The sequence below is a fragment of the Myotis nattereri genome (assembly GCF_964212035.1).
Source record: "Myotis nattereri genome assembly, chromosome: 2".
NCBI classification, from domain to species: domain Eukaryota; kingdom Metazoa; phylum Chordata; class Mammalia; order Chiroptera; family Vespertilionidae; genus Myotis; species Myotis nattereri.
In genome coordinates, this window is record NC_138076.1 from 162647715 (window position 1) to 162670592 (window position 22878).

General features: G+C 38.8%; 1 protein-coding gene across 6 annotated transcripts in view; it reads left to right on the forward strand.

Moving 5' to 3' along the window:
- CBX5 (chromobox 5) overlaps window positions 1-22878 on the forward strand; it is a 32458-nt gene that overhangs the window by 7528 nt on the left and 2052 nt on the right. For 3 of the 6 annotated variants that reach the window (XM_081083806.1, XM_081083805.1, XM_081083810.1), the window contains 3 exons: window positions 11664-11842; window positions 16580-16766; window positions 20237-20337. In XM_081083806.1, coding sequence (XP_080939932.1) covers window positions 11706-11842; window positions 16580-16766; window positions 20237-20337 — 425 coding nt within the window. In that variant the 5' untranslated portion in view covers window positions 11664-11705. Of the gene's footprint in view, window positions 1-9239; window positions 9579-10245; window positions 10369-11663; window positions 11843-16579; window positions 16767-20236; window positions 20338-22878 lie in introns of those variants that run through there. The other 3 variants (XM_081083809.1, XM_081083807.1, XM_081083808.1) reach the window with 3 other exon arrangements.

Here is a 22878-nt window from a genome sequence, read left to right on the forward strand (position 1 = left end):
TTTTACCTTCTGTTTCCTGTATATTTTCCAAAGTGTTTTCTTGTTCTTTTTCCATAGCAGCATGAGGTAAGTAAGGGACATAGCTAACACTAGGTTAGATAATAAAGGGATCAATTCATCAAGAGGACACAGCAATCCTAAATTTTGCACAACTAATAATAAAGTTTCAAAATATCCTATATAATATGCTAAGTGTCTGACTGTTCGACCAGTCACTGTGACGCGCACTGACCATTAGGGAGCAGATGCTCTGACCCGTAGGTTAGCTTGCTGCTGGGGTCCCGCTGATCGACTGGGTGAGATGGGCCAGACACACCCTGGAGCCCTCCTGGGGTTCCTCCCCAGCCCTGACTGTGCACCCATAGGGTCCCTTGCCCTGGCCTGCACCGTCTCTCGCAATCCGGGATCCCTCGGGGATGTTGGAGAGCAGGTTTCGGCTCGATCCCTGCAGCCAGGCCAAGGGACCCCACCAGTGCACGAATCCGTGTACTGGGCCGCTAGTATGAAAGAAAAAAACAATAGAACTGAAATAATGTATATCTGCAATTACATACTTCTAAGTAACCCATGGGTCAAAGAAGAGATTACAGAGAAAATTAGAATATATTTTGAACTGAATAAAAACGATAACATGACATATCAAAATTTGTGAGATGTAACTAAGACAGTGCTTAGAAATTTATAGTATTAAGTGCTTCAATTAAAGCAAAAAGGTCAACCTAGCCAGTTTGGCTCAGTGGATAGAGCCTTATCCTGTGGACTGAAGGGTCTTGGGTTTGATTCCGGTCAAGGGCAGGTACCTCTGTTGTAGGCTCTTCCCTGACTCAGGCCCTCGTCAGGGTGCAGGCAGGAGGCAACCAATCGATGTGTTTCTCTCACATTGATGTTTCTGTCTTTCCCTCTCTCTTCCACTCTCTCTAAAAATCAATGGAAAAATATCTTTAGGTGAAGATTAAAAAAAGAAAAAGGAAGAAAGGTCTACAGTTAGTGACCTATTTTTCCGTCTTAAGAACCTAGAAAAAGAAGAGCAAATTAAACCCAAAGGAAGCAGTAAGGAATAGAAGTATAAAACAAAAACAGTAGAGAAAGTGGGTATTTTGAGAAGGACAATAAAGTTAATAAACCCAGTCTGATTAGGGGAAAATAAAGTACAAATTACTAGGATCAGGAATAAGAGAAGACATATCATTACTGATCCTTCAGACATTAAAACAGTAAGGGGATATTATGAAAAACTATGTCAGTACATTCAGTGTCTGAGATGAAATGAATCACCTCCTTAAAAGACAAAATACTAAAGCTTACTGCAGAATACAGAACTTCACTAGCCCTATAGAATTTAAGGAAATAGAATTTGTAGTTAAACACCTTCCCACAGAGAAAAGTCCAGGTCCAGATGGCTTTACTGGTGAATTTTAAGAGACATGGAAGAAATATCAATTCTACACAATGTTTCAGGAAAATGTAAGAGGAGGGAACACTTACCAAAGCATTTGTTATTTTTAACTTCATCTGTTATCAGACACTTAAATTCTTTTGCTTTACATTTTTGAAGTGTTTTCTAGTTGTTTTTTTAAGTATATATTTTATTGATTTTTTACAGAGAGAAAGGGAGAGGGATAGAGAGTTAGAAACATCCATCAGCTGCCTCCTGCACACTCCCTACTGGGTATGTGCCCGCAACCAAGGTACATGCCCTTGACCGGAATCGAACCTGGGACCCTTGAGTCTGCAGGCCGACGCTCTATCCATTGAGCCAAACCGGTTAGGGTGTGTTTTCTAGTTTTATTTTTCTCACAAAGCAGACCTATGAGATAAGTAGAGCAAATAACTAATATCCTTAAGGTTAAGCGAACTGTTCAGTTCAACCTTTCAGTGATTTAGTTGGAATAGGACCCACATCTTATTCCTAATCCTGATATTTAAAAAAATATGTTTTTATTGATTTTAGAGAGAGAAGAAAGGAAAGAGAGAGAGAGAAAGATACATGCAGACTGACCCAGAGTCAAGCAGGTGACTTTTTGGTGCACAGGATGACTTTCAATCAAGTGAGCACACCAGCCAGGGTCCTACCCCTAATCTTACCATTGTTAACAAGTTACCTCTTTAGCCGAAACCGGTTTGGCTCAGTGGATAGAGCGTTGGCCTGCGGACTCAAGGGTCCCGGGTTCGATTCCGGTCAAGGGCATGTACCTGGGTTGCGAGCACATCCCCAGTGGGAGATGTGCAGGAGGCAGCTGATCGATGTTTCTCTCTCATCGATGTTTCTAACTCTCTATCCCTCTTCCTTCCTCTCTGTAAAAAATCAATAAAATATATTTAAAAAAAACAAAACAAAAAAAAAAACCAAGTTACCTCTTTAGTAGTTTTCTTATAACAACCTTTGGAGACAGGGCTAACCACTGACTTAACCAAGGGTAAACTATTAGAATCCTCAGCCATTGAGTTGAAGACTGGGCTAGACTCTTAATATGCCCTCAGTAACCAAGCAAACAATTTTAGAGCAAGGATCAGAATTACTATGTTAATCATCCCTTTAGGATTTGAGTCAGGATTGTATTTGGAAGCTGGACAAAAAGAGAGTTAGGAACATCTTATTTGTCTTAAGTAACACATCAGAATACTCGGTGGAAGAGCTGGGTGGTCTGAGATTGGCCATCCCTGTAGTCGTTTATCTGATGGTGGCCTGCCTTTGCATTTAACTATCAATATATCTGAGGTGTAGAGCACACTTTTATGATATTGTGGCATAGTAACTCATACTTAAATGTCAATATAGATACTTGCAAAGACCTACAAGGTTCAATAATTTCTGGTGTGGGTTTGTTTCTCCTGTCATCACCCATTATGTATTTTTTTATAGCTTTTAAATTGCCACAGAGAGAAATTGGTCAAGATCATAATAGATGGCCAAGGAGCTGCCAAGGATTCTATTGTATGGGATGGGGAAAAGTTCAATACTGGCTTGATTTTATTTATCTAAATTGTAGGCTATGACTTCAATATAATTCATGTTGCAAATATACCAAGGTAACGGCAAAGCACAAAATTATCCCATATGTTGAATGAGTGCTCTCTTTTACTCCCTGAAATTTTATAGTCTGAGATATCTTTCTTATTCCAATTATATGAAACCTCCCTTTTTTGTTAGCATCTATTAATCAGATTTTAGCATATTGATTTAAATTCTAATACCATCTCAACAGTTAAAATAGAGGTATTTTAGAAATTTTAGTTATGGTTATACAAATTAATTTTTATATCTCTTGAATGTCTTCACTAAACTTAGATTATGAGAGAATATAAATTGTCTGACATAGTAGAAACTCTTCCTTAAAATGAGGATTTGTTTAAAATGACCTGAAAGGGCCTTTTTACCCTTAAGCTGCTGAATTCTAAAATCTATACAAATGAGAGCGGTAAGTACCAGGCCTTAATTTTATGGCTGTTTGAAAAATGCTTTATGACCATAATTTTATTTGGGGGTGGACTCTTTCGTTCTCTTTTAACCCTTCCATATTTTGTGAACATGTTCTGCTATAAGATTCATGGTAATGTACTCAAACATGGCTATTACTCATTTCTCTTAAGATTTGTTTATGATGAAATCTCCAGGTTCTTTACAAAAGATAACAGGATCTAGTTCATGCATCATCACATTTAATTAAGAGAGGGTAGGTGTGAGATTTAACACCCACCTGAGGCCATAGTGCTTTGAGATGAGTTCAGTATATTCCAAGGATAGAGTTGTTGGAAAGTACCATCTGGAAGACATTTGCCCATAGTGCTGCTGAATTCTACCTTCTCATAAATCTTGGTATCTAATCTCTTGCTTTGTGATGGTTTAAGTGCACCCTAACTGAATTTAACAAAGATTGACATTTGAGAGAAGAAATTCAGTAGATTTTAATAAAGGAAAGAAACAAATCCCATATAAAATTTTTATTTTGTGGGAATGTGATCTGATAATGAGATATCAAGAATTTGTGTGCTACTGCAAATATACCAGTGAACCAGACTTACAACTCAAACAGTTTTGACATTGCTGTAGTACATACTCATTATATTTTTTAATGGTACTTTGATTTTGGAGGACAGAGCAGCCAAATAGAATAGACAGAGCAGCCTTTATCTCCATTTGTGATGTATATGTTTTAATCTGAAAGAAAAAGGCCCTTTATTCCCTTACGCAGTGGAACATGATGCTTGGATAATCAACAAGCAGAATGCTTGGCCTCAGAATCATTCTGTGACTTGTTGAAGCAGTGCCTTGGCCTGATTTTAAAGGATTGCAAACTGGACCTGTGCTAGCCAAAGGGAGAACATTTCCTCCTACACTCTCTATTAATAAAGTTTGTGTTGTCTATATGTGACTTGTTAATGATAGGGGTGTTAATGACGACAGTTAATCTTTTCTCAACTCTTTTCTAATCCAGTCTCTTAAAAAGCTTTTAACTCCTTTTGAATTGGGAACTCATGGGCTTTTGGTGGAGGTGGAATGGTAGTTATCAGCCCATTTAACAAAATCTGAGATCGCCAGGACAGCTGTAATGTGCATCTCTATGCTGTGTTTTTGTCAAAATGCCACGTAGCTGATACTTTGGAAAACATAAATCTAGTGGAAGGAAGCATCTTTATAGAGGGTATTTTAGTTTTATGCAGTATGTGTTACAAACCTAAAACCACTTGTACTTATAGGTCCTAAAGAGCAAAGAACATGACCCGATTAAAATAGTTGTATAAATTTGGTTTCTTTTCATCTGTTTTGTCACAATAAGACTGGATAGAGGATGCTTTGAAGACAAGTTGTAGCTGACAATATAATCTTTACCTAGGCCACTAGCCTTCCCCAAGGGCCTTAGAGGGGAAATGGGAATTTCTTAAGGCTGGGCCTAGTAAAGTCACCCATCAGTGGCATATTTAATTAATACATATGAGAGGGAGCTTTGCATATGCCCTCAACCTACTCTACTCTTTAGAATGGCTTTTTTTTTTTTTCCTGGAGGATTTTGCCTTCTTATTAGACTTACAGAATTTATATTGAAACTCTAAAATGAAGAGAGAGAGCTCAATGATTATACATTTTAACCTTTGATCTGACTACCACCATCAAATAGTTAAGTGAGTAGTTCAGTGAGGCAACTTACCAGTGCTTTTTCTTTTTCTTCTTCTAATTTTTAAAATATATATATATATATTTTTATTTCAGAGAGGAAAGGAGAGGGGGAGAGAGAGAGAGAGAGAGAGAGAGAGAGAGAGAGAGAGAGAGAGAGAGAGAGAAACATCAATGAGAGAATCACTGGTCAGCTGCCTCCTGCATACCCCCTACTGGGCATTGAACCTACAACCCGGGCATGTGCATTTGACCAGAATCGAACCTGGGACCCTTCGGTCCGCAGGCCAATGCTGTATCCACTGAGCCCAACTGGCTAGGGCACCAGTGATTTTTCATAACTTTTTAAATAATACACAAAAAGCCTAAGAAAGATTTAGAATTATGATATATATATATATGTGTGTGTGTGTGTGTGTGTGTGTATATATATATATATATATATATATATATATGCCTTTGCTTGTAAGTAATGATGAAAATAAAATTTGCTACACCAAGCTCTAAGAAAAGCCGCCAAAACAGGTAGTGTTGAAGAGGGGCTAGAGGAGAGCCTGAATTATACAGAGCAGACCCATATCAGAGACCCAATGTGGGTGGTTCTGTGGTTTCAGGATTGATTGGTTAATACAACTGTTAACCATTATCTGTTCTGGATTTCCCTAGCTTTCCTCTTTAATTTCTGGGGGTTGGCAGCTTTAACACATTTTTTCTTTTATCCTTGTAATGTGTGGGGTTTTTGGTTCCTCTCTTTCTGCCTCACTTCCTCACTCCCCACCCCGCGTGCCCCCTTTTCCCCCCTGGAAGATTCATCTGTTAAAAATGTCTTCTGTTATCAACTTGGAATGTGGATTCTGACTGTGCCTGACTTTAGTGCTCTTTGATGTTTTTCCAAGGCTGACTCTCACTAGATCCCTGGTTTAGTGTCTTTTCCCTGACACGGAGAAGCCTGCAAAGTGAATTTGCCTTGTATCATTGATATAAAGGGTTGGTGGGGCCTGCTCTTTTCTTGTATCCTTATGGGCAGTTAAGTTGCCGGAGTTTGTCTATAGATGTTGATATCTTTAACAGAGAGTTCCTGCGTATATTCAAGAAAGGGTCTGTGAGAACTGTTATGCCTGAAAGACTAGAAATTTGAGAAGCTACTCACCGCTTCCCATGGAGATTTCCACAAGGATAAGGTTGCATTCAGAGGCTTATCCTCTCTTCCTCCTGCATCGTATTGGGGTTCTACCATAATCACTCCATCATCCTGCCAGCCATGTCTCATTTCTCATACTGGAACGCTCCCTCCTCCCAAGCTCAGCTTGAACCACCAGTCCTGATGCTTTATCTGGTCCAGGCTCTAGCCCTTAAATTGTCTGTCTGGCTTTGTGTTTCATTTGACCCTAATACACTGGGTCGCACTGTCTAAAGGAGAATTATGTCCCCTCCGATGTCAGGGTGCATTTCTCATTTCTTACTGCTGCTCCTGAGCAGATCTGTAACTTCAAGGTTAAGATAAGACACATTCCATCAGAACTATGTCGTCATCCTTGCCAGCTTCTGATCTGTGACTGTCCAGGAGATTTACAAGACAATTGCATGCCATTCTTTACAGAATATTATGGTTGGACTCTGACTCCTGGCATCAGGCCCAATTTGATTTGTCAGCTGTTACAAAACCCATTTCCCAAAGAATAAGGGACTTCAGCAGTGTGCCCTTTAGGCAGGTCTTAAGAGTGGGAAGAAGGAAATTGATCTGGCTCTTTAGTCCTTGCTATTTTAGCGAGAAGGGTGGACTCCAGAATATTTTTGTCCCTTCCTCCTTGAATTCACTTGTTTTTTCCCTGAAATGATAGTGTTGCTAAAGTGTTAATCTTCTTTCCTGTCCTTTATCCCTTCACAGAATTACTATTTCTGCCATCTCCTTTGCTTTTTTGAGTTTTAAAGCATAAGAATAAGTATTTTACCCTTAAGAGAGAGCATACCTATCCTCTGAAGTTTTATTAGTTTACCATTGCCTAATTAACAGGGACACTGTTCCTCCTTTCTTGCTGTCTAACATGTTGAGCTGCAGGAGTTACTGCATATGTGATATGGTTTAATGGCTTAGGAATTTGGAAGGTCATATTTCCTGCTGCTGTTGTATTCGGCCCTATAATATTTTTACAAAAGCTTCTCTTTAGGGGACTGAACAGCTCTTTGGTTTCAACATTAACTCACTCTTTCCCTAGGAGGTAGGTGGTGGGGATTTATTTGGCCCATTTTAGTGATTCTGGGATTAGATTGAAAATTTATTTACTCAAGATCACACTTGGCAAGTTCATCACAGAATCAGAACACTGATCTAATTCCTTGGCATTATTTTCATATACCAGTTAAACAAAAAAATTTTAGTTTCCACTAAAGCAAGTCTTTTTTTTTTTTTTTTTTTTTTTTTAAATAGGTTTATCATGCCATTGCTAGCAAAAAAAAAAAAGACTGGTCTTGGGGCATGGTGTCTAAACCACCAGAAGCATGGCTAGGTAGGAGAGACAACATGTCTGTTGTCCTAGAGTTTTGCAAGCGTTTTTATATATCAGGGAGGAGAAAGATGTAATTGTTCTGAAAGGATTTACGTTAGTTTTAGACAAAGGGGATGGGAGAAGGTAAAACAGGACTGGTTCTGGGATAGCACAAGTAAAGTCCTTAAGGAAGAAATGTCTCCTCTTGTGATTAGCTGTGGGCAGTAGATTGGAAAATTCATGTGTAAATAAGATGCGAAGTCTCCTGGGATTCTGTTGCACCTGGCTTTTCCCTTTTGGATAATCACAGAAATAGCCACCTGGAAATTAATACTAAATTCCAACGGATACATAGGAAATGTGAGAAGTTTTTTCTCAGACTTGGTCCACAGCTATTACCAGACTAATGTTCTCTTTCTCTCACTCTGGTTGCTGTAATTTTAATTTAGAACATCTTGGAATATTTTTCTTCTCATCCCTTAGCTGCGAAGTTAAAGTTAGGAAAAGTTACAAAAAGCAACTTTTACTCAGATATCATGATGGATTCATTCAAAGTTGAGAAAATCTGTAGTTGAAAACTTGTCTGCTTTGCTGTCATACCCTATAATTTCTTCTGTTTGATAACCAAAATAATAACCATTCTCTGCTTTTTCCTCAGGTTGATTTTTTTTTTTTTATCATCCCTTTTTTATTACTGGCCTACGGCAGCCACTTCTAGCTCTAAAGACAAGTATCTATAAAGCAGAGCAGGGTTTTGGAGTTCTCTAAAATGTTCTTTAGGACCAGGAGAAATGCAAATTTATGGGACTGCAGGTTTCTAGGTATTTTTCTTTGTCTCAGTCCTTCTTTTCTCAAGTATAGGGACTATTGATATCTATATAATTTTTAGTTATATATATTTTGGATGGGTAGTAATTATTTTAAAATTTTCTATATAACATTACAAGAACAACTAGTGAGAAGCGGTTTTAACAGTAATGGTTGGGTTGGACTGCTCTCCCCTACGCTTTTTTGTTTTGTTTTTTATTTGTTTTTTTCTTTTTTTATTTTCATTTGTTTTTTCCCCTACGCTTTTTTAAAAGTACTTAAGGATTAAGTATTTTTTTTCTATCTATAATTTCAGTTGAAAAGTTCTTCGGTAGTGCTTCTAGGCTCTGGGTTCTGTTTCTGTATCTGGTAATCTCTTAAATAAGGACAGTTATATCGTATCCCAAATACTCTCCAAGCAATTTTAATTAACTGTTCAGTGACAGATGGTAGAAGAGGCCCTGTGTAAAGTGCTTCTGGTGGGCTGGATTAGGGGATGGGTGGTTTGCACTGATTCTGTTGTAGAGGAACCTAGCCTTTCCCTTCCCCCTTCCAGTTGAGCTATAATCCTGTTGGATGATCTTAAAATGCTACTGATTAATTTCCAGTGGTTTTAGGAATAAGCACAGTTTTGGATTTAAAACCCAAGAACCAATTCCCTTGAGCTCTTGAGGCCAAGGTAGGTACCTTCCAACTTCTTCGCCCAGTCTTCACTGAAAAGGAAAGTTAAGGCTTTTAACTTTTCAGTTTGCCTCTCCCCCTCTTAGTCTAGTACTGCTGCCAGTTGCTATGGCAACGGACTGGGACAGCTGCGCAGTGGCGCCCAGGCAGCTGGGTGGGGGCGGGGGAGCTGCCTGCCCGCCAAGCCCCAGATCTGGGAGGGGAGGCCCTCCTGTTAGCCCAGAGGGAAAGAAAGAAGTGGGGCGATCCGGTAGGTAAAGGAGAGAACCCCCCTTCATCTGCTCCCTTCGGGGAGCCCCTTCTGCATGAATTTGTAAAGGGAGATTTTCCCCTTTTCTCCCTCAAACTGAAGAACACATATGTAAATCCTTGTTTTTCCTCGTGAGGCTGGGGAGGCCATGGCCACAATGCTTAACTGCATGCATCTAACCCAGGGCTGGTTTTAACCCCAGCGCTCTGAACTAAACTGCTCAGCTCCCGGAAATTCCAAGGTGAGTGGGGGTGGGGTGGGGTGCTCTCCCTGGAATATGACATTTCCTGTCTCTGGTGAGGTCGGAGGCTATTTTAATTTTAAATAAATCAAATCAGATATTTTTTTTCTTGAAGCTGAAAAATTATTTTGAAGCCCCATACTTACATTCTCCCGTCCACCTCCTCTTCCAAATAAAGTATTTTAATGAAAGCTTAGTTTTATTACAGGGCAGTAATGGGTACAGACAGTTTTTTTGGTGGGCAGACCTATTGCTAGCAAGTTCTGAAGATACGGTGTCCAATTATTTACTCTTGGAATAATTCCTTAAATTTTGCTATTTGAAGTAAATTAAATGCAACTTTTTATGCTACTTGGCCTGAACAAAATTCTGAGACTAGTAGTGACCTTCCCTAATTCTGGGAATGGTCTTGGTCAAGATGGAAATATTTTTATAGAGATTGCTGAAACAAATCTTTAAAGATAAATATGGAGTTCAGCTAAGAAAACAATTCCTGCTAATTTATAATCCAGACTGTAGGCACCATTTAACATGGTTAAAGAAGTATTCTTAAAAATGATTATGGTAACAACGTGGGAATTTAAAAAAAAACTAGATTCTCTGTTGAGTACCCCCTGGTTGTGCATATTTCTGAGCTTAACTCAATTTCCATTTGTGTTGCCTTCAGCTTTCCTTGGGCCAATGAATGGTTCCTCTGTGTTTTGAGGCTTCATGTTGATGTGAGTCTGGGGCCAGACTTCTCTTTCCTCCTCCTCTTTCTTTGGCCTGAAGCCAACTCAAGTTAGGAGAGGTACCTCCTTAACTATTTGTATTAGTTGAGCTTTGAGAATTACTGAGCAATCCAATGACTAATTTTGATTTTTAGGACAAAATTTTTTCTCTCCTCCCTGCCTCCCTCCCAGCCCCAAATGAAAAAGGAGCTTCAGGGTGTTTGAGATGTCCTGCTATTGTGAGCTGATGGACGTCCTGAAGAGACAAGCTCAATTTGTTTAAGGAAAATGTACCGAGTCACTGAAAATGTGGTGAAAGATGCTTTTTTTTTGTGCTGCTAAGAGACTGACCAGTCAAGATGCTCAGAGCAGAAAGTTACATTTTGGTGGCTTTTCTTTTTTCAGTTTTATAAAGAACCTTATTTACTATAGAGGGAAAGGTTCTATCTATCATGATTCTTTTAACTGCAGGTTTTCCATATTTCTATTTTAGTTTCTGGCTTGTAAACAATTACAGGAGTAGCCAGGAGAGACATATCACACTACTTGACTTTAGGAATCTGAAATTAGAGGAGTTAGACAGTTGTGCCATCTAATTTGGGTCCTGTTGGTTGAAGAGAAAGTTGTGGTTGGGAAAATGGGGATAGACCCATTTTTCATTAAATTCTTAGGATTCATATGTAGAATGTTTCAAGGCCTGAGAGAAGGGTACCTGGCAGTTGTGTTATACCCTTTGTATCTCATCAAGAAGAGACAGAAACTTGTCCTGGCCTGTGCTTTCTCTGCTCCCCTGTGCCCAGTTGTAATGGGAGTCTAGCACAACGCACAGCAGGTCTCTCACAGTTTAGGGGGGCCTGCCTGAGGCTAGGGCTGGCTTTTAAAGGATGAGAAACCTGGCTGGGTAACGCAGTAGGTGGAGCATTGTCCTGTGCATCAAAAATATTTCAGGCTCAATTCCCAGTCAGGGCACATACCTAGGTTGCGGGTTTGATCCCTGGGGAGGGTACAGGAAACAACCGAATATTGATGTTTTGGTTTTTAAAAATGTTTTTATTGATTTCAGAGAGAGGAAGGGAGAAGAAGAGTGAGATAGAAACATCAATGATGAGAGAGAATCATTGATCAGGTGCTTCCTGCAGGCCCCCTACTGGGGATGGAGCCTGCAGCCCTGAGCATGTGTCCTAATGGAGAATCGAACTGTGACCTCCTGGTTCCTGGGTCGGCACTTAACAACTGAGCCACACTGGCCTGGCAACTAGTTGTTGTTTCTCTCTCTCTAAAATCAGTAAACAAATCCTCAGGTGGGGATTTTTAAGAAGAGACAGATTTTCACTCCTCACGTGGATTCTGACCATTATGTCCTTCCCGTTTGCAGGAACCTAGTGGCCTTAGTCCTCCAGGTGGAACAGCGTGCGACATGGGAAAGAAAACCAAGCGAACAGCCGACAGTTCTTCTTCAGAGGATGAGGAGGAATACGTCGTGGAGAAGGTGCTAGATAGGCGTGTGGTTAAGGGGCAAGTGGAATATCTACTGAAGTGGAAAGGCTTTTCTGAGTAAGTGCCTTCTCTTAGGCCTTAGGACTCTGCAGAGGTAGACACCTTTGATTTATTTCCCCATGAACTACCACCATTTTGTCTTTTTCTTTCCCCACCTGCACTCCTTTCCTAAGAGTCAGAAGATGCAGCAATAAACTAAACAAAGTCTTCCCCTTCTTTGGAGCTGGTATTCTTTTTTTTTTTTTTAATATATTTTATTGATTTTTTACAGAGAGGAAGGGAGAGAGATAGAGAGTTAGAAACATCGATGAGTGAGAAACATTGATCAGCTGCCTCCTGCACATCTCCCACTGGGGATGTACCCGCAACCCAGGTACATGCCCTTGACCGGAATCGAACCTGGGACCTTTCAGTCCGCAGGCCGACGCTCTATCCACTGAGCCAAACCGGTTTTGGCATGGAGCTGGTATTCTAATGATAATGCTTTTGAGAGGCAGTAAATATAATGAATTGGTTAGGAACATGGACTTGGGAGCCAGGATGCCTGGGTTCAGATTCTTATGCCACCACTTATGATGATGTGAGCTGGGTGACCTTGGTTAAGTTCCTTAATCTTTTTTTTTTTCCTTCTCAGTAAAATAGGGATAAGAAATAATACTTGTAATAGAGATGTTGGGTAGATATACAGAGCCTGACACATAAGCTCAGTGTAAGTAGAAACTGTTACTGTTACTATTCTTTTGTATATAACTAAGCTAAAATACATATGTTGAAGAAGATGATAAAGAAATAGTCATCATCATGGATTCTATAGCCCATAGCTTTCCAAAATGATCCCTGGATCTCAGAACTGCCCTAGGATGAAGCCCCTTCCTTCCTTCCTTCCAGTTCAATTGTTACTTGATTTTTAAAAATTTGATTTTAGAGAGAGAAAGGGTATGCACCGATTTGTTATTTTACATATTTATGCATTCATTGGTTGACTTTTGTATGTGCCCTAACTGGGGATTACACCTATAACCTTGGCATATTGGGGTGGTGCTCTAACCAACTGAGCCAATGATACTTAAATACGAGGCCACAGTCCCGTGTATTGTCCCCTCACCATACCCCCTGCCCCCAAGTATTTATTTTGAAATTTTCAGATGTACAGTGAGGTCAAAGAAATTGAGTGAACACTCAGATACATAACATCTAGTTTCTATAATTAACATTTTTTATAAAGTTTTTTTATTGATTTCAGAGAGGAAGGTAGAGGGAGAGGGGCAGAGAGATAGAAACATCAATGATGAGATAGAATCATTGATCGGCTGCCTCCTGCACGGCCCCCCCACTGGGGATCGAGCCCACAACCTGGGCATGTGCCCTGACCAGAATAGAACCTGGGACCCTTCGGTCTGCAGGCCGACGCTCTATCCACTGAGCCAAACCAGTCAGGGCAACTACAATAAACATTTTAATGTATCTATTCCTTTACCTGTCATTCTATTTTTTTAAAATACCCATTTGCCCAGCCAGCATGGCTCAGTGGTTGAGTGCCAACCTATGAACCAGGAGGTCATGGTTTGGGGCACATGCCCAGGTTGCAGGCTCAATCCCCAGTGGGAGGCGTGGAGAGGCAGCCGATTGATGGTTCTTCTCATCATTGATGTTTCTATCTCTCTCTCCCTTTCCATTCCTCTCTGAAATCAATAAAAATATATTTTAAAAAAGAAAAATACCCAGTTAAAAACCTTTTTAAGTCAGCTTTAAGGATGATACTAAGCAGCCGTGAGCAAACTACGGCCCGCGGGCTGGATCTGGCCTGTTTGAAATTAATAAAACTAAAAAAAAAAAAAAAAAGACCATACCCTTTTATGTAATGATGTTTACTTTGAATTTATATTAGTTCACACAAACACTCCATCCATGCTTTTGTTCCGGCCCTCCAGTCCAATTTAAGAACCCATTGTGGCCCTCGAGTAAAAAAGTTTGCCCACCCCTGTTAAAGTGATGGCCAGAATGCCTGTTAGGCAGTAACTGGTTTTATGCTGAAGTACTAAAGTAGGTTATTATTTTCTTTGGAATAAATAGAACTAGATACATTGAAGCATAGAAGTAGTAGCTTGAAAGGTGAAATATATGAAGCTAGTAATCATGAGGCATTTTGCCTCATTTGCTGGTTACTTCTTTTCTCAGGATGTCTGATAACAATAGATTTCTCAGAACTCCAGTGAACTGATAGGACATGGTTTAGGCTCCTTGGGGTGGTAATATCCAGTAGAAATATAATGCAAGCCACATGTGTAATTTTAAATATTTTGGTGGCCACATAAAAGAAAAGTGAAATTAATTTTAATAATATACTAGTATTTTATTTAATACAACATACTAAAATGCTATTTCAACAATAATTTTAAAATTGTTGAGATGTTTTACATTATTTTTTCATATGAAGTCTTCAAAATCTGATGTATATTTTACATTTTATAGCACATAGTTCAGATTAGTCACGTTTCAAGTGCTCAGGAGTCACATGTGACTAGTAGCTACCATATTTGAACATCACAGCTTTAAAGTGTAAGGCTTAAGTATACTAAAAGATTCAATGTTTTGACGTATCTTTGGATAAAGGTATGAATCAGGAGCCTTTGGAACATAAGGTTATTTCATTACATGAATCAAATTTTCTTATCTTGAGCATTGTTTTAAGTGGGATAGTTTGTGCATTATAGGATGCTTAGCATCTCTATCACATAGAGCGCTATAAAGGTAGCTATCACAACAATCAGAATATACCCTTCATATTTCTAAAGAAAGATAGAAAAGGAAAAGACAGATTAAGCATTTGTCAGAAATGCCCAGGATTTTATTAAAGACTGGAATTTTGCCCCTTCAGCATTGTCTACGACTAAATACCTACTGCTTGTGAGGCAGTGGTCAGATTCTTCCTTGGTTGATGTAGAAACAGCATTATCAATATGGTAGGAAAAGGGATAATCCCATTATAGGACTGGCCTTTCATGCTGTGAACAGAGACTCTCCTACCCCTACATCTAGTGTTGTCATGCCTCTTGATTTTGGTACCTTAATTACTTCTGGGATAGTAAGCTATATGGTCTGTGGATATGGGGAAGGCTATTGTGTACAGAATCTTTTTTGGCTGAAAAGGGGCTATGAACAAGTGCCTTTTCTAGTTCTAGCTCAAACGATTTAAAAGTAAATTTTGTCTCATTTTTTTTTTATTAGAAATACCCATGACTTTGTCATTAATAGCAGCCGCAGATATTTCTGTGTTATGTTAAAGTTGTTGCAAATATCTTTTTTAAAATATATTTTTTTATTTCAGAGAGGAAGGGAGAAGGAGAGAGAGATAGAAACATCAATGATGAGAAAGAATCATTGATTAGCTACCTCCTAAACAGCCCACACTGGGGATCGAGCCCGAAACCTAGGCATGTGCCCTGACTGAGAATTGAAACATGACCTCCTGGTTCATAGGTCGACACTCAACTATTGAGCCACACCAGTTGGGCTGCAGAAAGTTGTTTTAAGTCTGGAGTAAATATCTCAAATTTTTTCATCATTCTGCTTCTTACCTGAATCAAGTTATGTCATGTGTTCAAACCATTCCTACCTAAAAATTCCTTATTTTAAAAGCAGCAAAATATCTAAAATGGATAGGACATAAAATAATGTTCCCAAGTCAATGAAAGTATTGTAGGAACTGCTTCTCTGATATGTTTACAGATGTATCTTAATATAAACTAGTCCTTTCTATATAACCCAATAGGACTACCTTGATTCAAGTTTAATTAGACCCAATTATTTAGTTTGGGTTTATTTATTTTGCTTATTAATATAATAATATATTTTTGAATGACTAGTAACAGTAGACTTGAATCCAGACCATTGAATTAATTATTCCAATTCCTACTTCTGAGTCTTCTTATGATTGAAACTGCCTTTTTTTTTTTTTTTTAATAACGATTTCCAATCCTCCAATAATTTTGTTGACATTTTTTCAAGATATAAGTAACATATTTAACTGGGGGCGGGGTATGATTTATTAGATTGTCCTCTCACAATTTGCATAGATGATTGTGTGAAATCATATTTTGCCACTTATAGAGTTCATATTTGAGTTTTTAACACCTTTACTGAGGTATCATTTACAGTCTGTAAAAGTCATTCATTGAAAATAAATGATTCATGAATTTTTTATTAAGTAAATTTATAGAGCTGTGTAACCACACTCCAGTTTTAGAAAATTTTCATAACCTCTCCACAAATTTCCTTGAGCCCATATCTAGTTAATTCCAAGACCCAGACACCAGCATCAGGGAACCACTGATCTGCTTTCTTTTAAAGGTCTCAAGTTGTCTTTCCTAGACATTTCATAAAAATGGAATCAGACAATATATACTTTTGCATCTGGTTTCTTTCACTTAGATAATGTTTTTGATGTTTTGTTCTTCCATGTTGTAGCGTGTACTAATTAGTATTGTGTTCCTTTTTGCTGTTGGATAGAAGTTCATTGTATAGATATACCAGATTTTGTTTATCCATTCACCATTCATGGACATTTGAATTGTTTTTAACTTTTGGCTATTAAAATGCTGTTATAAATAATTGTGTACAAGTTTTTTTGTGGGTATATAATTTTTTTCATTTTTTTCTTGGATAGATTCCTAGGATTAAATGTGTTCCTTTTAAGTGTAGGGTCTCTTTCCCTTTTGTCTATTTGTCCTTTTTAAACTAAGGTGTTAGATTTCTCCCCTCTCCCCCCTAATTCTTTTCTCTGTTCTTGTCCAGGGAGCACAATACTTGGGAACCTGAGAAAAATTTGGATTGCCCTGAGCTAATTTCTGAGTTTATGAAAAAGTATAAGAAGATGAAGGAGGGTGAAAATAACAAACCCAGGGAGAAGTCAGAAACTAACAAGAGGAAATCCAGTTTCTCGAACAGTACTGATGATATCAAATCCAAAAAAAAGAGAGAGGTAAGTTTTCTTTCCCCCTTTTCCCACAAACTATTCTTTTGCTACCCCGTTCTTCCCCCCCCCCGCCCCCCCCCCAAAAAAAAAGAGCCTCATTTTGTTTATTTCTGTTCTAAGGATGGCCTTCAAGGTAAAATAGTTGAACAAAAGAGCTTCTAGGGAGGTATGTTGATTAACTACAGTGCCCCCTCCTGGCTGAATGAGAAATGTAATATGTGTACACTGAATTATATTAAGGTGGCAAAATTAAATCCCTATAAAACATTCCGCCACTGTCTGTCTTCAAACAAGGCTAAGCTGTCTTAAAGAGGAATGTTTTTGGTGAATTTTAAGGATAGAAAGGGCTTTAAAACATTTACTGTTTTACTTTCTTTTTTCTTTTGTTCCAAAGATAGTCCCTTATTTTCAATCCTTTATATTCTTTCATTTTTTTCATTGAGATGAAATTCACATGTATACAATTAACCATTTTAAAGTGTATAGTTCATTGACATGTATATTCTTTTTAGATCTTATTTTTATGTACTTTACATAAGAAATTAATTTCATCCTTTTTTTTTTTTATCCTTGCTCACTCAAGGACACGTTCATTTTTTTTTTTTTTTTTTTTAGAGAGAGAGAGAAAGGAGAAGCGGGGAGGGAGAGAGAGAAATAGAGACATCAATATGAGAGAGAAACATTGATTGGCTGCGCCTCGACTAGGGCCGGAGATCAAACACGAAATGTAGTTATGTGCCCCAACTGGGAACTGAACCCACAACCTTTTGTTGCACGAGATGATGCTCCAGCCAACTGAGCCACACTTGCCAGGACTTCATCTCTTTTTGAAATCTTTTTATTGTTCAGTTTGTAAAGTCTGTTTATAAAATTTTGGTTTTATTCAGCTGCTTTAGATCTCAAATGACCAGCATGAACAGTGTTAGTGCCTCTTTTTTCATCTATATCTTTTCCATCAGTGCACACACATATACATATACATATACATATACATATACATATACATATACACCCCCTTCAAGCTTCCACTCCTTTCCTTTATTTCAAGGTCGTGAAGCGTTTTGTGGTGAAGGATGTATCATACCCTTAAAGTTTAATAAAATAAAAGCTTAAGTCTGCTTCTGAATCTTCTAGCATCAATGTCATAAGCATCCCTGTTTATCTTCATTCTACTTGGATACCTGTCTTTCTAGAGCATTAGTTCTCAGCTCTGGCTGTACATTAGAACCACGGGGGTGTGGGGAGTGTGCTTTTAAAAACCTCCAGAGCCAAAAATGTACCCTAGACCAGTTAAATTCAATTTCTGTGGGTTGGATCTGGTCTCCATAGAGAAAATGGGAGACCAGCTTTCCCAAAAGAATTGATATAAGAGTGCAAGATTGGAGGCTGCAAGTGAAAAAGGACTCTGGGTTTGTGGCTGTCTCCTTATTTGCTTCCCTCATTGATTTTATTTTTACCTTATTTTTTAAACTGCTCTATTCTGGTGAGGTGTGTATATCATTGTGATAAACTATATCGTTATAATAAACTGCTGATAAAGAATTTGAGAATGCCTTTCTCTAAGGAGCTAAGATTTGGTTTTTTCTTTTTTAAATTTATTGGGGTAACCTTGGTTAATATATACCTTTCAGGTGTACACTTAAAATACCTTCTTTTTTTTTATTAGTCCTTTTGTATTCTGGCTTTTGTCATTTGACTAATTCTACAGCTAAGTAAAGAGACCGAAAACAACACAGCATAAGACTTTAGCCATTTGTGACATACAGTGTTTATATCCTCAACCTAAGGTTTCTGTGTTTTTAAAAAGGAACAGTCTGGCTTAGAGCTACTGGCCAAAGCAGAGTTTTGTTCGTAGGCCAGGTTCTGATGCTGCCGACCTTGAAAACAGTCCCCACTCGTCCCTCATATTGTAATGTTCATCTGGGGCCCCGACAGCATTCTCAACAGTGCTGGTGGCTGTCATCTAGGCAGCTAGGAAGATAGGTGATGTAAGTTTTAAAGGTACAGGAGGGGATTGCCTTTCTTTCTTTTGACCACTGCAGAAGAAATTTGTCAGTTGGCATTATGCCTGATTTAAGATTACTGCCTGTGTGATGATTTTTGCATTTTCCTCGCCTCGTCACCTATTCAGCAGCTTGAACATTTTTCTTCCCCTCCCTCCTTATGTGGCAAACTGTTTTCAGCTGCCAGCTATGATTTACGACTCAGTTCATGTGCCAGCATTCCAGCTGTGACCATCTGTGTGCACATCTGGGAACCTCCTCCCCTAAGAGCTCCCCAAAAAGGCTATGTTTTTGAGTCAGTGTCTCCCTTGATCCATGCATGGAATTTCCTTCCCAGTGTGGGTTCTGGTATCTTTGGAGACCGCCTGGACCCTGAATGTTTGTATGTCTCAGAAGAGAGCAAGGGAGGTGAATGTCAGATCAAAGAGATTTGATGAAAATCAGACATCAGATGTGAGTTCATTTGTGCAGTCTTTATCTTCCATAATAAGGTTTTTAAAGTCACCTGCTTTGTGCCCTGTCTGGTGTGACTTAGTTGGTTGGAACATCATTCTGCACACCAAAAAGTGTCAGATTCGATTCCCAGTCAGGGCACATACCCAGGTTTTGGGTTTGATCCCAGTCGGGGTGCATGCAGGAGGCAACAAATTGCTGTTTCTCCCTCTCCCCCTTCTCTCTGAAACAAACAAACGAACAAAATTAAAAATTACCTGCTTTGCATAAAATTTTGTTCTCACCAGTGCCATCAGACCTGGATCAGACCCTGTACTCCTTACCTTGATTGCATTCTGGCCAAATTTGAATACTCCCCTAGAGAATAATCAGCTTGTTTGTTTTTAATCACTTCCAGTTCTGTTCTCTAATGCTAATGACTCACCCACATTAGGAGCGGATAGGCACAGACCAGGGCCTCTTCAAGAGCATGCGTAATGCATTGTGTGAACTCTGAAAGAAATTTGTTGTTTTATGGTACTTCCTTGAATCATTCGTACCTCTGTTCTTTCATAAATATGGATGACTTTGTGAAAAGAAGTATTAAAAATACTGGTCAGTGTTAAGGTAAACTGAAAGTCTAAAAAAGTAAAGATTGAGAGATGTGGTATACTTGAACTTTATAATATAAAAAAGGGTCTAGTTTGGGTAAACATGGACTTGTTTATCATCTCAGAAGCAATTGATATCATTAAGGAGATTGGATTAGAGGAGTTCCTAGGTGATGACTCCGGGATATTAAAGAGTTTTAGGGGCCACTCCTAATCTTGAAGGAATACTGGTGGGACAACTGCATCTTCTTGCAAAAATATCTTTTGGCATCACTGTCACTGGGTGATGCAGTATTGTATTTCTTAAATTTTAAGAATTTTATTACAAAAATGGTATCTGGTGATATTAAATTAGGTTGTGCTTTGCTAAGCTGAGAAATAGGTTTTAACTTTTATGCAGCTGTAACTTTTCTTCATCTTCTGTTTATAGCAAAGCAATGATATTGCTCGGGGCTTTGAGAGAGGACTGGAACCGGAAAAGATCATTGGGGCAACAGATTCCTGTGGCGATTTAATGTTCCTAATGAAATGGTGAGAGCGATTGGATATTACTCTACAATTGTGGGGTTTCTTTTGCCAGTGACTTGAATTTGTATGGAAGATAGGGAGGGAAGACTGAGTATTTCCCAACCAAATATTTTGATTGTCAAGGACCTTTATTTGACACCAACTATCTGTATTAAATGAGAATTATGGTTTGGAATGAATTAAAGAATTCAAGACATTCTCAAGTTTTGGTATTAAGCCAAATTATATTAGCCCAGATTCCAGGCAAGGGTAGATTTGAGGTGGGAAACATAAACATGACCTAACCACTTTTTTTTTTTACACAGTTCTGAATCATTTACCGTTAGACCAGTGGTTCTTAACCTTCTGGCCCTTTAAATACAGTTCCTCATGGTGTGACCCAACCATAAAATTATTTTCGTTGCTACTTCATAACTGTAATGTTGCTACTGTTATGAATCGTAATGTAAATATCTGATATGCAGGATGGTCTTAGGCGACCTCTGTGAAAGGGTCGTTCGACTGCCAAAGGGGTCGCGACCCACAGGTTGAGAACCACTGCCTTAGACCATGAGCCTATGGCCATAGGATAGGAGCGAGTGGGCTTTCTGCCATCACTGAGGACCAAGACCAATGAATAATGTCTAAAAGAGAAAAATAATAATAAAAGAGAAAAATTAAGGATAATACTGGCCAAAGCACAAGAATTTCATCCAGTGGAGGGAATGGCTCTTAGAGGAAAGTGTAGTTACTTCCACTCAATTTGGTTTCTAAAAGACAGGGTGTTTTATGGTCTGGCCCCACTACCTTCTCTATCCAAGTGCTCTGAGCTTATGATTTAGGTTTGGTCTCTAAATAGAGGGTTCATGCTCTAGTACCACTTAGGAAGCTAATTATCTTAAATGTATAATCAAAAGGTGTAACATTTTATTTGATCCTGGGGTGGGGCCAGCCTGCCTGCCAGGGATGATCCCCTACGAAGTTCCTGGGTTCTTCTTTTCTCTGAGCAGCAATTTGGCCATTTTTGTTGTTGTTAATCCTCACCCAGGGATATTTTCTTCATTGATTTTTAGAAGGGAGGGGGAGAGGAAGAGAAAAACATCCATGTGAGAGAGATCTATTGATTAGTTGCCTCCTCCTCTCACCCCAAACAGCACTGGGGATCAAGCCTGCCTTTGACCAGAATTGAACCCGTGACCTTTCAGTCTGAGGGCCAATGCTCTAACCACTGAGAAAGACCAGCTAGGGCTATTTGATCAAAATTTTGCTGGTAAATTACCCAAAAACCTATTTTTTGGAGAGTCACTATACTCTTTCAGAAGTAAGGAGCTGTGTTGACTGCTTTTCCCACTCCATCATGTGTGCTACTTATGGTTTATAGTCACATATTAACTAGCTCTTTGCACCACCGTCCAAATTTGAGTATCTTCTCTAAGCCATGAGTTTTCCCCTCTTCTCACACATAATACTTACCTTTATGAATTAAACATTTCCATTTTCTAGGCAAGGACGTAGTTGTCTTTACTCACATCTCAGTGGAATTTTGATTACAAATTTTTTTCCTTGATTTGGAATCCTGGTTAAGAAACTTGCTGTATTTTTTGTTATATATTATAGTAGAGCCTATGTAACTTGGATAATTGAACTTTGCAGGTTAATTCCTACATTTCATTTTAGTACTAGATTTTACATTTTTCCTACTCTTCTCCCTTTTATAAGTACTGTTGCTGACTTAAATTTCTGTTCTCTTATTGTTCCAATCTACAGTTCTGGCTAAAAGGATAAAGAATGTTTAAAAGGACACCAGATGAGGAGGGTTAGGACGCTTTCACTTGATCCAGAAACTGGATTGATCACTTTATGCATAATCAGTAGGAGTGAATGTAGGTTTGATTGTGTGTTCGTGCACATGCTCACACATACAAATAAAAATTATGGGAACAGAATTTATATAATTTTCAGCCTTTTGATTACACCTGCTATTTCCCAACTAAATTCTAGCTGTGAAGATTGCTGTTTTTGTCTGATGTAGTAGTTAAGTGATATTCACTAATGCAATAGTTAGTAATACAGTCATCCTCCCTTATCTGTGGTGGATACATTCCAACCTCTCCCCCCTTCTTGCCCACTGGATGCCTGAAAACTGCAAATAGTATGGAACCCTATATGTACTATGTTTTTTTCCTATACATACATACCTATGATAGTGTTACATTTATAAATTAGGCACCATAAGAGGTTAACAACAATAATCTATGATAAAATAGAACAGTTTACTGTAATCAGATTTATGTGCTCTCTCTTTAAGATATTTTTATTGATTTCAGAGAGGAAAGGAGAATGAGAGAGAGTTAGAAACATTAATGATGAGAGAGAAACATTGATTGGCTGCCTCCTGCACACATTCCCTCTCTCCCCCTCAACTGGGAACTGAGCCCGGAACCCGGGCATGTGTGCCCTGACTGTGAATCAAACCCTGACCTCCTGATTCATAGGTCGATGCTCAACCACTTAGCCACACTGGCTGGGCTCAAGATATCTTTATGTATAGCGTGGATACACTGG